Source organism: Alosa alosa, chromosome 7 (assembly GCF_017589495.1).
Source record: "Alosa alosa isolate M-15738 ecotype Scorff River chromosome 7, AALO_Geno_1.1, whole genome shotgun sequence".
Lineage (NCBI taxonomy): Eukaryota > Metazoa > Chordata > Actinopteri > Clupeiformes > Clupeidae > Alosa > Alosa alosa.
The window spans coordinates 34,182,468-34,199,611 of record NC_063195.1 but is presented as its reverse complement, the minus strand read 5'-3'; the positions used below and the strand labels follow the sequence as shown (position 1 = coordinate 34,199,611).

General features: G+C 40.7%; 2 protein-coding genes across 4 annotated transcripts in view; both read left to right on the top strand.

Moving 5' to 3' along the window:
* The first annotated feature begins 668 nt into the window (after positions 1 to 668).
* Positions 669 to 16,914, top strand: LOC125297030 (Fc receptor-like protein 5). The gene is given in 17 exon segments (XM_048247169.1): positions 669 to 1,095; positions 1,584 to 1,619; positions 6,985 to 7,329; positions 7,450 to 7,734; positions 9,240 to 9,599; positions 10,371 to 10,682; positions 10,790 to 11,137; positions 11,264 to 11,554; positions 11,705 to 12,055; positions 12,416 to 12,700; positions 12,897 to 13,235; positions 13,409 to 13,696; positions 14,330 to 14,674; positions 15,729 to 16,013; positions 16,328 to 16,398; positions 16,400 to 16,577; positions 16,674 to 16,914. Coding segments are annotated over 17 exon segments (4,197 nt in total). The 5' UTR covers positions 669 to 1,067; the 3' UTR covers positions 16,724 to 16,914.
* Positions 16,701 to 17,144, top strand: part of LOC125297029 (titin-like) — a 39,630-nt gene continuing 39,186 nt past the window's right edge. For 2 of the 3 annotated variants that reach the window (XM_048247168.1, XM_048247166.1), the window contains exon 1: positions 16,702 to 16,719. The gene's annotated coding sequence lies outside the window, so the exon portion shown is untranslated. Of the gene's footprint in view, positions 16,720 to 17,144 lie in introns of all 3 variants that reach the window. The other variant, XM_048247167.1, reaches the window with a different exon arrangement.

The window sequence follows — 17,144 nt, the reverse complement described above, 5'->3', positions numbered from 1 at the left end:
GCAAGACTGAAATATAGAACATGTATGTATCAAAATAGAAATATAGGAAATATATTGTGTTGTATATTTATATAGTCTTAACAGTTACATGAAGTTTAAACTTGTGCTTGTGTGACCTGTATATTTACATTGATATGCAGTATGCAGTAATTTCAAGTATATCAGGCTTGATGTGAAGCAGCAACACGTTAGGCTGCGCAGTCACAGTGTAGTTCCACAGGGCGGTGTTGGGGGGGGTAGACAGGATCCTATAGTTTCCTAGGTTCCTGGCTGGCTGGTGGGGGTGTCAGTGATGGGAGAGTGGGTAGAGTGTTCAGCATCCTGATTGCTTGGTGGATGAAGCTACTTGCCAGTCTGGTGGTGCGGGAGCGGAGGCTCCTGTACCGCTTTCCAGAGGGCAGGAGGCTGAACAGTTCGTGTGCAGGGTGGGTTGTATCCTTGACAATCATTAGTGCTTTGCGGGTGAGGCGGGTGGTGTAAATGTCCTGCAGGGAGGGGAGTGGTGCTCCAATGATCCTCTTAGCTGTGTTAACAGTGCGCTGGAGGGTCTTCCTGTCCTGATCTGTGCAGCTTCCGCCCCACACTGTGATGCTGCTGGAGACGATGCTCTCGATGGTCCCTCTGTAGAATGTAGTCATGACAGGAGGCGTGGCACTTGCCTTCTTCAATTTGCGCAAGAAGTAGAGGCGCTGCTGGGCTTTCTTCGCCAGTGATGTAACAGTGATGTTCGCCAGTAATGTAGCCTAAACGCTAAAAAGGTCAAATAATGTGGCCATTTTCAACGATGTGCAAGTTGAATATGACAGGGAATAGGTCTATTGAATCTTAGTATACGGCAGGCTAGTAAGATATATATCAAATATATAATGTGTCACTAATCTGGGTACCCAGAAGCTCGCTTCATGCTAAACGGACACTGGTGTACGCAGCAACAGGAAGTGGCTGCTAAATCGCCTAGCAGCTGCCGTGACTCAGAGAGAAGCCTATAAATTGGTAAACGATTTTCTGCCTATCTATAGTGCCAGGGCCCGTACTTGTGGGAATCTGCATAACATCTCAGCTTCAGCATGAGGAGAACGCTAGTTTTCTTATTCTGTAAGTATGCTTTTTTGACCATCTTTGGGCATTTTGTTGACATTTAGCTTTAATTGTAGCAGGCTGTCAATGCAAAGAAAAGCAGGCTGGAAAAATCCGAGCCAGGCTTTATCCCTTTATAGAACCTAAATTATATTATAGGCCTATAATGCCTAAATAGCCTAAAACTCAGAACATCATTGTATTTGAAGTTACAGATATTCAAGGGGGGGGGGGGAATGTTTTTCTAAGGAACCAGTCATTTCACAAGGTTTGATCAATCACACCACGAATAAGCTATGTGTTGACCTTTACCTGATAGCCTAATTTTTGAGTAAATGTCAGTGACAGTTAATACAAAAAGCCATTATACATTTGTTGCGTTTGTCTACCTCTACATTTGAATTTGTAAAATATTGGCAAAGCAAACATGAAGGTAGAAAAATGTTTCATTCATCCCTTGTATGGACATAACACTGTGTAGCCCTACTTTTGTGTTTGTTTTGCAGGGTTCTATTCACTTACTGTCTGTGGACTTTCAACTGGTAATACACTTTTATTGCTTAATTTATTGGGGTTTTTTTAGCCATGTACGGCCCCAACACAGAAAAGTCGGGATGTTGTCTAAAATTCCAATAGAAACATAATGTGATAATTTACCAATTTCACAAACCCATATTTAGCTGCAAAAATCGACATAGACAACATATTAAATGGTGAAAATGACTAATTTGACTATTTCATGGAAAATATATGTTCATTTTGAAATTTGATGCCAGCAATATTTTTTTTAAAAATGTGACGGGCATGTTTACCTGTGCTGCTTCACCTAAGAACATTGGGCCTCATTCACCAACCATTCTTACGAAGAAATTTGTTCTTAAAACCCATTTATGCCGTTTTACGAAGATTATGGTATTCAATACTGTATGCTTTGTAAAAAACAAATTATAATATTTGTATTCAAACATATCATAAATGTTATGATATGTTAAATAAATATGTTGCACAAAACCTGTACATCATTTAGAATTGATTGTGCCTTGCAAGATGCCCATGCCGTATAGGCACTAATGCACCACCCACACATGATGCTGGGAATGAACTGACCACTAACAAGTTGGATATAGTTGGATAGTCCCTCTCCTCTTTAGCCCAGAGGAGTCCATAATTTCTAAAAATTGCAAATTATGATTGGTCTAACGACAAGACCTTTTTCCACTTCCTCAGTTCATTTTAAATGAGCTCAGGCCAAGATAAACTGGTGGTATTTCTGTATCATAAATACAATTTCTTATTTTGCATGGTAAAGTTTACACTAACGTTTGTGATTAGAGTATCAAGCTGTGCAAATAGACAATGATTATTGGATGTTTTCCTGAGCCCATGCAATGACTTTTCTTTACAGAAACAGGTCTGGTTTTAATGCAGTGCCATCAGAGGTCCAAAAGACCACGGCCATCAAACATTTTTTTTTTTCAGCTCTGTGCCTCTGTCCCTTGTTTGCAATGATTTTTCTGGATTTTCTGGATATAAATATGACAGCTACTCAGTCCTGCACATTCTCTCCGCAAAAATGTATTACTCTTGTCAATTTGTCTTCTACTCCAGCCCCTACTCCTGTAACTTTTGTGTATGTTAATGAGTGTGTGCACAGAGTGTGTTTGTTTTTGTGTCTTTATGTGTGTGTGTATGTGCATGCGTGTGTGTTTAAATGTGTGTGTGCGCGCGCAACTGATATGGCCACCCATGAGCGGATTTCCACAAAACTTGGCATGCATTCAGAGGATCATGTCATAATGATCCTACACTTCAAATTTCGGGGGGCCTGGTGTGGCAGGTGGGCGACAGATCAAAATGAAAATCAATGGTTCCATATTATCCTTGTTAAATTTACTGAAGAAAAAAAATCCAGAAGAAGAACACTGCGCTAGTGCAGCGGGCATAATAACTATAACCGTTGGCCCGCCACTGGCCCGCTCACCCCCCAAAAGGAGACAGACAGACAGTTTTATCTCGAGAACTGTAGGGCCTAGGATGTCTAAAGTGATCTCAAGGGGCCAGCTCAACCAATTTCATAACCACTCATTTGTGCTATAGCGCCACCTAGTTAAAAATGAAAAAGCAAAGGTGAGGTGTTAAAATTATAATAATATAAATAATAATATATTTAATTTAAAATGCCTTTCAGGACACCCAAGGTGAAGATAAAGATAAAACCAATAGAAGAAAAAATATCAAAAAAGAAAACCAATAGAAGAAAAAATATCAAAAATATATAGTCCATTTAGTTATATCATAGTCCATAAGCTAGTCTGAAGAGAAAGGTTTTCAGTTCCTTTTTAAACTGGGCAGTGGATTCACACTGCCTGATGTCATTTGGAAGTGAGTTCCATAGCTTTGGGGCTGTGTGGGAGAACGCTCTCTCTTCCATGGTGCAGAGGTTCATCTTAGGCACCTTGAGCAGACCAGCTGATGAGGATCGCAGCGGGCGGGAAGGGGTGTAGCTCTCCAAGAGGTCAGTGATGTAGTTGGGAGCAAGGTAATGGTTATGGTTATGGATTTAGCAGACGCCTTTGTCCAAAGCGACACATAAATACAAAACAACATAATAATATTTAAAGGGGAACTTGGCAACTATTTCAACGTAATAAACCTGTTTAGAAATCATTTGGATGGTTAAATGACCTGTTCCGGTGAAAATGGTGACTTTTCCCGCTGCCCCTAGCGTCCCCAGGTGGAAAACCAACCGTGCAACATTGAGACTACCGTCCCGGAAAGAGAAGTGAGAAACAAGAAACTCGTTTTAAATCGTGTTTCTTACCTTGTAACATCCACATTGTCTGCCGAACCTATGCTAACCTTTTTGCTAGCTTGTAAACAAATCCATGTGCTTTATCGTTACCTTTTTCCACAGTTTGAAATAGCATAATGCACAATTTCTCCAGCAGAGGGGGAAATCCTGCCAAGTTTCCCTTTAAAATTGAACAGGGAACAGATTAAAATGTAGGTCAAATGTAGTAAGGAGAATAGTTGTAGTACACAATAATATCAATTCAAGCAATAGCCTAATAAAAAGCAATGTAAAAAAGGGGAAAGGCAATAATAAAACAATAATGTCAATTCAATCAATAATATAAAAACAATGACATGCTAAGACTACATTAAGGAGAATATCAATAATAAACAATAATGTCAAATTAATTAACAGCCCAATTAAAATAAAACAACATTATATAAACCATAACACATAAGCGCTTAAACAACTAAGTATATGTTGAATAGGAATGTCTTTAGACCCCTCTTAAACGACCCAAAACTACCACAGGAACGAGAGCACTGGGCAGTTCATTCCACCAACATGGAACCACTGAAGAAAAGAGTCTGGAATTAGACCCAGTTTTCATGACTGGTCGACACAACATAAACGCTCACCAGAAGACCGCAGTGGGCGGTTGGGGATGTAAGGCTTGATTATTGAATTAAAATAACTAGGAGCAGATCTAGTTAGTGTCCTATAGGCCAAAGTGAGAGATTTAAATTTAATTCTGGCTACTATAGGGAGCCAATGGAGAGTAACTAGGAGAGGAGTTACATGTGTCCTCTTTGGCTGATTGAAGACCAGGCGTGCTCCAGCATTTTGAATCAGCTGTAATGATCTTGTTACACAAGCGGGTAAGCCAGCTAATAGTGAATTACAATAGTCCAGCTTAGAGATGACCATGGTCTGAACAAGAAGTTGTGTGGAATCTTGTGTCAGATAAGGTCTGATCTTCCTAATGTTGTAAAGCATAAACCGACATGATTTTGCAATAGAAGCTATATGCTCAGGGAAGATAAGTCGGTCATCAATTACAACGCCCAAGTTTCGTGCCGATCTAGTTGGGGTCAGTGAAGTTGAGTCAAGCTGGATGTTAATCTGTTGGGGAATAGCTGTTTTAGCTGGAAACACCAAAAACTCTGTTTTTGAGAGATTAAGCTGAAGGTGCCGATCTTTCATCCAGGCTGAAATATCCTTAAGGCATGCAGAAATCCGGTGGGAAACACTAGAGTCATCAGGTGGGAAAGACAGGTAAAGTTGAGTGTCGCCTGCATAACAGTGATAGTCAAATCCATGGGAGCAATGGTATCACCTAAGGAAGTGGTGTAAATAGAGAAAAGCAAGGGTCCTAATACTGATCCCTGTGGCACACCTGTGGTGAGGTCATGAGACTTAGATACCTGTCCCTGCCAAGACACGTTGAAAGAACGCCCTTTAAGGTAAGATTCAAACCAGTCAAGAGCTTTTCCAGAAATTCCCAGTTCAGATAGTATAGATAGGAGAATGTCATGGTTAACAGTATCAAAGGTTGCAGATAAATCTAGTAGAATTAATACTGATGACTGAGCAGAGGACACAGACAGAAGAGCAGTTTCAGTAGAATGACCACTCTTGAAACCAGACTGCATAGGGTCTAGTACATTATTCTGATGAAGAAAGTCACAAACTTGCTTGAAGACCACTTTCTCCAAAACCTTTGACAAGAAAGGAAGAAGGGAGACAGGTCTGTAGTTCTTCACCTCAGTTGGATTAAGTGTACTTTTCTTTAGCAGAGGTGTAACCCTAGCCTGTTTAAAAGGTGCAGGGTGCAAGGTTCAGGGCCTTATATGTCAACAGTAGGATCTTAAACTGGACTCTCTGGGTAACTGGTAACCAGTGAAGCTGTAACAGTACAGGTGTTATGTGGCTTGTGGACTTTGTGCCTGTTACTATCCTGGCTGCAGAGTTCTGAATTATTTGGAGGCGGTGGAGTGAAAAAATTAGTTGTAATCGCAGGTATCTTTGGCTGACATTTTCAAAACATGGAATCAGCGGATCAGCCGCACAAACTGTATCACACAAATAGTCTCTGTCTTCCTGGCTCCCTCATTGCTGCTAACAGCTATATTTGTCTAGAATTTTTGTCTAACTATTTATGTTAATGAAAGTGACATAAATTGTACATAAACAGCGACAGTGCAACAAACTTAGTGGGCATGTAGCCTCACAAGGATGACGCGGAACCATTGTTTTTCCCCGAAAGGAGGGTAGGGTGGACACAGTTTTCTAAGAATATCTCGAGAACATGTATAGCGCCACCTAGTAAAAAATTAAAAAGCAAAAATAAGTTGTAATCGCAGGTATCTTTGGCTGACAGGTTCAAAACTGCATGGAATCTGTAGAGTAGGATCATTATGACATCCTCTGAATGCATGCCAAATTTTGTGGAATTCCGTTCATGGGGGACCATACAATAAAGGAATATATGTGTACATTTAGTGACTGTGCACTCTGCATGCACACACATGCACTCATGAACACAAGCAAACACTCACATAAAGATACATGTACACACATGCAGGCACACACACATAAACACACACACACACACACACACACACACAGGTACAGGTACGCACACACTCACACATAAACACACACACACACAAACAGTAGACATGCAGGCATACGCACGCACGCACATGCACACACACACACACACACACACACACACACACACACCCCATGACCCCCACTCACAAGCGAACACACACACAGAAAGAAGCGCACACATACACAAAAGCAAACACACACATGCACACTCATTTACATACACAAAAGCAAACACACACATGCACACTCATTTACATACACAAAAGTTGCAAGAGTAGGAGAGGGAGACAAATTCACAAGCGTGATTTGAGTGGCGGCAGTCATATTTTGTACCGCTTTGCGGTACGTCTAGTTATTGATTCATTAGATTCATTATCTAGTTATTGATTCATTAGATTCATTATCTAGATAACGAGATTAAGTAAATATTCATTTAATTATATTATATTATTTATATTTGATATTTGATTAATCAGGGATTTGCTTTTCCTCATCAGGCCCTTGGATTGTCCCTAAACTCACTCATGACAAACAAAATGAAAGTCTCTCCAAAGGATCTTCTGTGACTTTTACATGTGCCATTGGTGACCCTTCCCCAGAGTGGCAGTTCCTCTGGTACAGAGTAGTTCCTTTTAGAGATGACTTACCTGCTGACTCACACTGGTCTGGCAGATCTACATATTCCCTGGAGCTCCTGTCAGACAGCAGCAGAGGAGCTGGAGGCTCCTACAGTCTGAACTTAACTGGCCCTGAGCAAAGAGGAGTCTATGTGTGCAGAGCAAAGAAAGAAGAGCCGGTCTATTATACAGGCTACAGCAACCCCCTTATTCTTTGGTTCTCTGGCAAGTTATTTTAGAAGTTTGAAAATTGGACTGAGATCCTTCAATTGGAATTTTAATGTTACTGTCCATATGCAGTAAAAGGTGTTCTGATTGTGTTTTTTTTCTCTTCTGGCCTTTCAGATCCTGACTCTACAGGTCATCTGAGTGTCAATCCAAACAGGTCAGCTCTCTTTATGTCTGAGTCTCTGTCTCTTAGCTGTGCAGGAAATGGAACAGATTGGACTCTCCGTCGAATCACAGATTATATGGAGATCTCCCAGTGTCCTTTCACTAGAGGAGCATCATCCTGGGAAAACGGCACATGCCACATCAAAGCTGTTTCTCATTATGATGGAGGAATATACTGGTGCCAGTCTGAGTCAGGAGAACTCAGTAAAGGCCACTATATAGAGGTTCATCATCATGGTAAGGCATTAATGGCTTATGTAATGTGCACCCTTCTAAATGTATGTTGCTAGAAAAATAATGAAAATTATACTTAATATAAATAACATAAATAATGATAATACTTTAAGGTGAACTATGCAGGTTTTTTAGCTTAATATGCAGGTTTTCTTAACTTAATTTACCTTAACTTAACAGCTTCGGAGTCATTGGAATGGTTATATTACTTTTTTGGGGTTGAATGGTGGCCGTCTCGCTTCCCCCTAGCGCCTGTGAGCGGAAAAACCACCCTTGCAACTTTTGGCTGGTGAGCCAACGGTCTCAGTGTCAGGAAGTATAACGAGTGTAACGAATTGCTTTACTGCATTTAAATACACATACACGCCAGGTACCGGTTAGAACAAGTTAGTGATGGAGTTTCTCAGACATTCGTCATGACAGAGCCGGGTGAAAAAAATAAGCAAAAACTGAGAAAACAGCAAAGAAATTGCCAATGCTGCATAGTTTCTCTTTAACATAAATAATTATACTAATTCATATATAAGATTTTTTTGTAAAGGTAAAAGTTCATTTGGACTGTTTTTGACCACCAGAGGCCATGTATATAATTTGGGTTTTCTGTTTCCTGACAGTAAGTTTGAAATGAAAGCCCTTAAACCTTTGCTAATTTTTCCTTCCATAATTTCTGACACCATACATTTAAAAGGATTCATGTTTAGATGAGAGGTGATTAACTGGAATGCATCTGAATCCATTTTCTAAAGAATTTCGTACATTTATTTTTAGGTGTCCCATGTTAAATTTTTGATTATTATTTTTCAATTATTTAAGTAACTCTTTTTAATTCTTGCTAAGCGCTTACTTAAATGCATTTTCTCTTGTTTTTATGTGATGGGAAATTAAAGGATGCTGATACAAGACTAAGTTAAAATGTCTACATCTTGGAGACTTCATTCTGACTGTATTGTTTTGAATGCAATATGCTGGCTTGACATAACTTCTAAAACGTTAACGTTATCTCCAGACTGCCAGTGAATTCACCGGGTTGGTCAGTTGCTAAAGAACTTTGTTGGCCTTGCATGTGAAGACACAGCTCTGTGCGCAGTTTTCACGGATCATCATTGCCCTTAGACATTTTTCAGCTGGTTTGGAAATTGGACTAATTTTAACATCACTTTTCCCACTTTTTTAATATATATATATATCTATATTTTTTTTTTACTTTTTATTTGTTTATTTGTTTTGTTGTCTGTCTTGTATGTCTTGGTGTCACGGGTACGCTGGCGACTACGCCGCTCCGTCCGGCATTTTTTGTATTTGTTATTTTTAAAATGTATTTGTCATGTCTTGATGTCATGGGTACGCTGGCGACTACGCCGCTCCATCCGGCATCTTTTGTCTTGTAATGTGTCTTGTTTGTGGAGCGCTTTGGGTTGCACTCTGTGCATGTTTAAATGCGCTTTAAAAATAAAACTGACTTGACTTGACTAAAAGGAATAATTTGTTTTCTCATTTGTTTCCGACAGATGCAAAGGCATACGTCATATTTGTCACGGATACCAGGCCCACCATATACGACAACCGTTTCCAGTTTGAAAAAGGAGATTCTGTAAATTTGCGCTGTGTGGTAGATAGTTACTTAGTAGGCTGGAGGTTTCTCCTGTACAGAGTTGTTCCGTTCAGAGATGGGCTTCCAGAAGCTCCACACCGGAGTGGTGCGGCCAGGCAGTCTCTGGAGCTCCTCCCAGGCAGTAGCACACACGCTGAGGGCACACTCACTTTAAACCCTGCTGCTCCTGAACACTCAGGCCTCTACGTGTGCCGAGCAGAGAGGGGAGAGCCTGCATACTACACCTACAGCTCCCCTATGTTGATCTGGATTAAAGGTAACACCACTACACATACAGCTCCCCTATGTTGATCTGGATTAAAGGTAACACCACTACACATACAGCTCCCCTATGCTGATCTGGATTAAAAGGTAACACCATACAGCTCCCCTATGTTGATCTGCATTAAAGGTAACACCATACAGCTCCCCTATGTTGATCTGCATTAAAGGTAACACCATACAGCTCCCCTATGTTGATCTGGATTAAAGGTAACACCTTTATCATTACATTATCATCCCATAACCCTCAGATGTTGCCACTTTGCATTGGTTGGGTTGACTTTTTATATATAATTGGTTCCTCTTGGATGTATTGTTTTCTATAAGTATAAGTAAGTATATACTCTTTTGATCCCGTGAAGGAAATTTGGTCTCTGCATTTATCCAATCCATGAATTAGTCAAACACACTCAGCACACACACTAATCCCGGCGCAGTGAGCTGCCTGCAACAACAGCGGCGCTCAGGGAGCAGTGAGGGGTTAGGTGCCTTGCTCAAGGGCACTTCAGCCCTGCCTACTGGTTGGGGTTCGAACCGGCAAACCTCCGGTTATAAGTCTGAAGCGCTAACCAGTAGGCCACAGCTGCCCATTGTCTTTTCTGTCCAAGTAAATTAGTATTTCTTTCTCACTCTTATTTTTTAACTGCCGTAGACTTCTTAACTAAGCCTACTTGCTTTTATTCATAGAGTTGCCATCTCAAGATTGGAAAATGACAATGTTAGTACCTAATGAAATTTGTGTGTGTGCGTGTGTGTTCTGCATTAGATTCTTCTCCACAAGCCTTTCTGAGCATCCAACCCAGCAGAACACACTACTTTGAAAATGAGCCAGTCTCATTCTGCTGTGAGGTGCAAACCAATGTCACTGGCTGGATTTTAAGAAAATATCTAAATAAGGGAAGAGGTTCAATGGCATTCCCACTGATTCAAGATTCAATGACTTTCCCACTGGAAAAGGAATCATCTGGACAAAAAGCTGTGTATAACATTGTGTCCCTGAATACTTCAGATAATGGAGACTACTGGTGCCAGTCTGAATCAGGAGAACTCAGCAATATTGTGAGCATAAGAGTAGAGAGTAAGTTATTTTGTTCACAACGTTTATGTAATTAAAAAGCATGAATCAGAAATAGTGTCGTGAGACCTAGAACCATACTGCATGCATTTCAATGTTCTTTTCAACAGAGAAACCTTTGGCATATTTATATGGCCCTCCAGAGGGTTGGCTGACTGCAGGAGATTCTGTGTCTTTGCACTGCAGTCTAGGCCAGTACACCTCAACCTCTGACCCAAGGTGGAGAATCCTCTGGTACAAAATTGTTCTTTACAGAGAAGAGCTGCCCACTTTTACAGACAAAGAGAGCAGCTCTAAATACTCCCTGGAGCTCCTCCCAGACAGCAGTGAAGATGGAGGCTCTTACACCCTCAACTCAGTTGGCCCTGAGCACTCTGGTGTCTATGTGTGCAGAGGAGAGAGAGAGCAACCTGTTGATCACACAGAATATAGTACACCTAAACTTCTCTGGGTTATAGGTAGGTGTTGGAAGACCCAGTTAATGGAGGCTTTGGAATTGCTGTAATTTATTTTTAGTAGAGTAAATATGTTTTGATAAGTGAAACATGTGGACTTTAATCCTGTCCTGTCACTTACTCCTCCAGATCCTTCCCCTAAAGCTGCTCTGACCATCAATTCCAACAGAACTCAGTATTTTCAGTCAGAGTCCCTCTCACTGAGCTGTGTGGTGCAGGACAATGCCAGTGGCTGGAGTCTGAGGCGATTCACATTTTATTACCCTTCCTCTCTCTCAGGATGTCCTTTCAACAACACAGTGACTAGGGATCAGTCCACGTGTAACATCAGCTCACTTGATGTGGCAGACAGTGGAGTGTACTGGTGTCAGTCTGAATCTGGACAGTATAGTAACGCTGTCAAGATATCAGTGAATCATAGTAAGTTATGACCACAAAAGCACAGAGGAGTAATTTATTCATCATGCTGTGTATCAACACACGTGATGAAATGCTCCTAAAGTTGATATCCTCTGTATATTCATTCTTATTTGTACTTGACAACATCACTGTGTACTGTAATGCTTGTAGATCCTAGTCCAACGTTAGATGTATCACCAACCTGGCCAGCTAAAGGAGATACTGTTATTCTGAAGTGTGATGCGTCAGGATCCTCATCTGGCTGGAGAGTCCACTTTTACAGAGTCATTGTTCCAATTGAGGAAGTTCTCCCTTCAGAAGATACCAACTTCTATTCACATGAGCTGAAATTATCAGAAAACTCTACTGAGCTCCTCTCAGACAGCAACAGAGAGGCTGGAGGCTCCTACACCCTCAGCACTGTGGGTCCTGAACACACAGGGTTCTATGTGTGCCGAGCACAGAGACCAAATTCATTCTCTTACACCCCTTACAGCAACCTTAGGCATCTGTGGGTAAAAGGTAAGATACCCTTTTTGTAGCACATATTTGCACATTTGTATTGTACGTGTCATTTTGCCTTTATGTCAGTGGTTACCAAACTTTTCAGCCTCTCTAATGTCAAAAACTGATACCCATCAGCTTTTTATAAACATTGTTTCTAAATTTAAACAGTTAAACAATTTCATCATATCAATCAGTTAAACTTCAATATCCTATACCTTTGATTTGATTAGTACAGTGGATAACCATATCAAAATCATGTAATTTGCAATAAAATTTCTGCTATTGGTTGTACACACCATTAGGTTTATTTTCAGGTGTGATGACATTGATGTGATGACATTAATTAATTTGACTAATTTCTCTGATACATTTCAGATCCTTCTCCTCCAGCTTCTCTGAGCATCTATCCACGCACGTCACCATTCTTTGAAGAGTTTGAGTCTGTCTCACTGACCTGTGAAGTGAAGGGCAATTCCAGTGGTTGGACTTTGAGACGGTTCACAAACCACAACAAAGCGTCACATTGTGCTTTCAAGCATGAAGCAGTTACTTGGGATGAGAGGCCATGCAATCTAATGTTAACATTTGTAGATAGTGGACTTTACTGGTGTCAGTCTGAATCAGGGGAGTACAGCAATGCTGTCAATATATCCGTACATGGTAAGTTGTTTTGCGTCATGTGGATAAAGTCATGGTTGCTTTTATTTTACTAGGCCTCTGTCAGCTGTGGAAGTCACTTGGTTCATGAAAAGATCAGTAGGGCTAACCCTATAGCTTTTTTCCATACTGTTTTTATTTGCTATGGATAAAAAACATTTTCTCAAGTGTCCAAAAAATGTTCCTTTTTGGTTTGCAGGTCAACCAACTTCACGTCTTCAAGTCACCCCCAACAACTGGGGAACTGAAGGATCTTCCTTGACATTGACCTGTGAGGTCAGAGGCTCCACTACAGGCTGGAGTTTTCTCTGGTATAAAGTTGTTTCACCAAAGAAAGGGTTTCCTGTTGAATTTGACAGCGTCACAAGGTTTTTCTACTCTCTGGAGCTCGTTGCAGACACAAGCATGGGAGCTGGGGGCTCATACCCCCTGACCCCGGCTTCTCATGAACACTCAGGTGTTTACGTCTGCAGAGGGCAGAGAGGAGACCCAGCCTACTACTCACAGTATAGTCCACATCAGCTCGTCTGGGTCACAGGTGAGTTCATATCCATTTCTTCCCATAGCACTAGTCCTGTGTTTGTAATTGTGAAAATGTTGTCGTTTGACCACCAAGTTGATTTGGGTGGTATTGATGTGGATTTGTGTTGTAAGGGTACTTATAGTTGCAGTCTATTATATAGTTTATTATCGATTCAAATGTGTTTTCAGGTCCTTCACCCTCTAGTTGGCTAAGTGTCAGTCCCAACAGAACTGACTTCCTTCAATCTCAGTCTCTGTCACTGAGCTGTAAGGGGCTTGGGAACCTGGCTGAGTGGACAGTGAGGCGGTACACATCTGGAGAGCTTTCAGACTGTCCTTTTAACTCAAGATCAGGCAATTGGGCCGAGTCCACGTGCAACATCAGCTCTCTAGACACATATGACAGTGGTGTGTACTGGTGCCAGTCTACATCTGGAGAGCTCAGTAATGCTGTCAACATAACAGTACATGAAAAAGGTATGTTCCACATGAACGACACAAGAATTGTGAAACTTGTGTAACAGTTTTGCAAAAATTGTTAAAGAATTGCATCTTGGGCCATAATCTATGCAATAATCTATGCACTCATACTACAACTTTGGTTTTACAGCTGCTACCACTTATATTTGAAAGTTAATTATTCTCAATGCTCTAAGAGAGTGACATTCTGAATAATGAGTGGCAGTTCCAACAGAATTCCAAATTTGCAAATGGATTTAATGTGCTAGATTAGGGTATGATTAATTCAAATGCAATTTCAAATGTATAAGTCTGCAACTGAAACCATTCGTATCCTCATAATGCTGTTGGAATTTGCGAAAGGTTTGAAACCACAAGGGTAGGCTATGCTTAGAGCACTCAGAGTGGCATATTCAAGAGGCATAGTCAAGAGCCACTAAATATTTTCCTGCCTCCAGGCACACTGTGTCTTGAGGCGGTCGCCATGTTGTTGTGGTCAAATAAGTACTGAAGTACTGACTTGTGATAAGATATATACTGTATGTATAAAGGTATACTCAACACTTTCTTGTGTTTTCATTCATTCCTTTTCGGAGAACACAAAGTACTGTGAAATGGATATTTGACATCTGACATTCTTGATTGCCACAGAAGACTTTAAGAGTCGGCTGGAAGTCAGTCCAAATCACTGGGTGACTGAAGGATCTGTAGTGACTTTAAGCTGTTCAGTTGGAGCCCCCTTTCCTGGCGTGAGGTTTCACTGGTACAAAGCTGTTCCAGTGAGTGAAGGTTTACCTCTGGTCAGCAATCGTGGTCGATTCCGTGAGGCTAAATACTCTGTGGAGCTGCTGTCAGACAGCAGCAGAGGAGCTGGAGGCTCCTACACTCTCAGTTCCTCTGCTCCAGAACACTCAGGCCTCTACGTCTGCAGAGCCGAGATAGAAGAGCTGGCCGCTTACGCTGAGTACAGCCATCCTGGGCTCCTTACAGTAACAGGTAGGTGATGAAGAGGATATTAGTGTCTGAAACTTGGTGGGCATGTAGCCCCACTTGGCTGAGTAGAAGCTGGATAAACAATAATCAGAATAAAACTGACATGAACCGGTCGTTTCCCCGATTTAATTGTTACGAATCGGTTCACAAACGTTTCTGCTCGCTCAGACTCTCGTTTACGTTGCAAGCAGCGATACATTTTAATGCTGTAGAGTGCGTTCATCCCACTTTCGTTTTCAAAACATTACATTTCAGCTACACATGGCACGGATTTGTGGGTAATGCAGTTCGTTTTGGGCTACATTCATTGCCCAAAGTTGTCAAAGGACCTCATTGCCCATACATCTACTGCAACTTAAGCACGTGATAACTCGCACTCAAAGATAACTTGATCGCTCTGCATCGGCCATTTGTTTAACAGTTTTTACTCTTTTGTTTTTTAAATTAAACACTTACTAATCAAACTTGTTACATTGTTGTAACCAGTGATAGCGTCTGGCGATAATAATACATAACATTTGCCTGTTACCTTAAATAGTCTGTGAATAGGCTATTGAAGTCATGAGTTCTGTGTTTGGAACACAATAGGCTACTCCACAGGCTATCGTTGCTGTTTGGGAATGCAAATAGGCCTACTTTACGTTTGATGAAGGGATTTCCTTAATGTTAAAGAATAATTTGGTCCTTGCTGCTAAAACGATGCACAAATGATTCTTATTTTGTTCATATTCACTCAGACTGTTGCCATTAGGTTTCTGCATATTGGGTCTACTCTTGGAACAAAATAGACCCAGAGAGTTCAGTGATATGTAGGCTTATTTTATTCTTGTAGGCTATATGAGAAACGACCAATGGTGTCTTATGCACTGATTTATTTCATTTCTGTATTGTCTTACCTCAACAATAGGCTACAGCTCTTTGAAAAGAATCAGATACACATAACTATAAAATCTATTAAAAATATATATATTTTTATGTTGTATTTGGACTATTGGCAGAATAGCTGGTGAACAGAGCTAGCTCACCCTTGATCTGTCTGTGTTCTCAACTCCTCCAGGTCCCTCTCCCTCTGTCTGGCTTGATGTCATTCCCAGCAGATCCCAGCATTTTGTATCTGAGCCTCTCACTCTGGCCTGCAAAGCACAGGATGCTGCAACGGTTTGGTCAGTGAGACGATTCACTTTATCAAAGGAGCTGTCAGACTGCCCCTTTGATAAGAAATCACAGATGTTGGATCCATCCACATGTAACATCAGCTCTTTAACTCTGTCAGCCAGTGGGGTGTACTGGTGCCAGTCTGAATCTGGGAAACGCAGCAATGCTGTCAACATAACCGTGCACAGTAAGTGATAGGGCAGTCAGAACTTGAAATAAATATCTCTGAGAATGAATTGCAAGAGAGAACAGAACAAAATCAGATTGAGCCAGTTTCACTTTATATAAATAAATATGAATATACCGGATTCATGTAAAAGATTATGGGTCAAAGACGGAATGGCTTCTCTTTACTAATTGTGTTTGTAATTTTCATCCTGTAAACAGGAAATACTCAAAGTTCATGAATATGTGAATAGAGTTCAGACCCCTTTATGTTTAATGTGTAGTTGTCAATCTGAACCATAGCCTGATGCTCACTATTTTTCTGAACTTGTGCAGGTGGCAATGTGATACTGGAAAGTCCAGTGCATCCCTTGAAAGAAGGAGAGAAATTAACACTCCGCTGTTTAGGCCGAAAAAAGTGTCAAATCAAACCTCAGTGCCACATTCTATAAGGATGGATTACATGTGGCGAACCAAACCTCTGGAACAATCATGCTACCAAACATCTCTAAGAAAGACGAGGGGTCCTATGTTTGTGAGATCGAAGAGAAAATAAGGTCACCTGGAAGCTGGGTCTCAGTCAGAGGTGGGGAAAAGTTGTTTTTTTTACCTCAGATATATTACATGAGGTTGAGACAACTCTGTTGATGAAAATATTTGAGACTCTACATTTTCCCCACAGTTGCACCTGGAAACAGCCACAAGGACAACATGAGACTGAAAACAAAGTAGGCTACCATAAATACAAAGACATACTTTAATATTGTTGTCACATTTAATTATCAGCTAACCATGAATGTTTTGATTATAACTTCAATTTGTAAATGTATTTTTAATGTATAAATATATAAAGTGGATTTTTAAACAGCGTGAATTCACTGGTTCATGTTGTATTTTTGAAATAAAAATGTCATTGTGATGTGCTTGCTTTTGAGTTGTAGCTTACTTACTTATAAGTCAGATAGCTATACAGTGAAAAGTGCATTAATGTTGACATAGGCCCCCCAAAACTTCTGAAAGCTTTCAAGTATATATTTTTTTGCTTGTTTGTTTTCACGAATTACTAGCTTGATTGATAATTTCGGTACATTTGTTGCTATGAGACAAGAGATGGGATCTCTCGACGGGGGCTGTACAACGAGCTGTACACAAG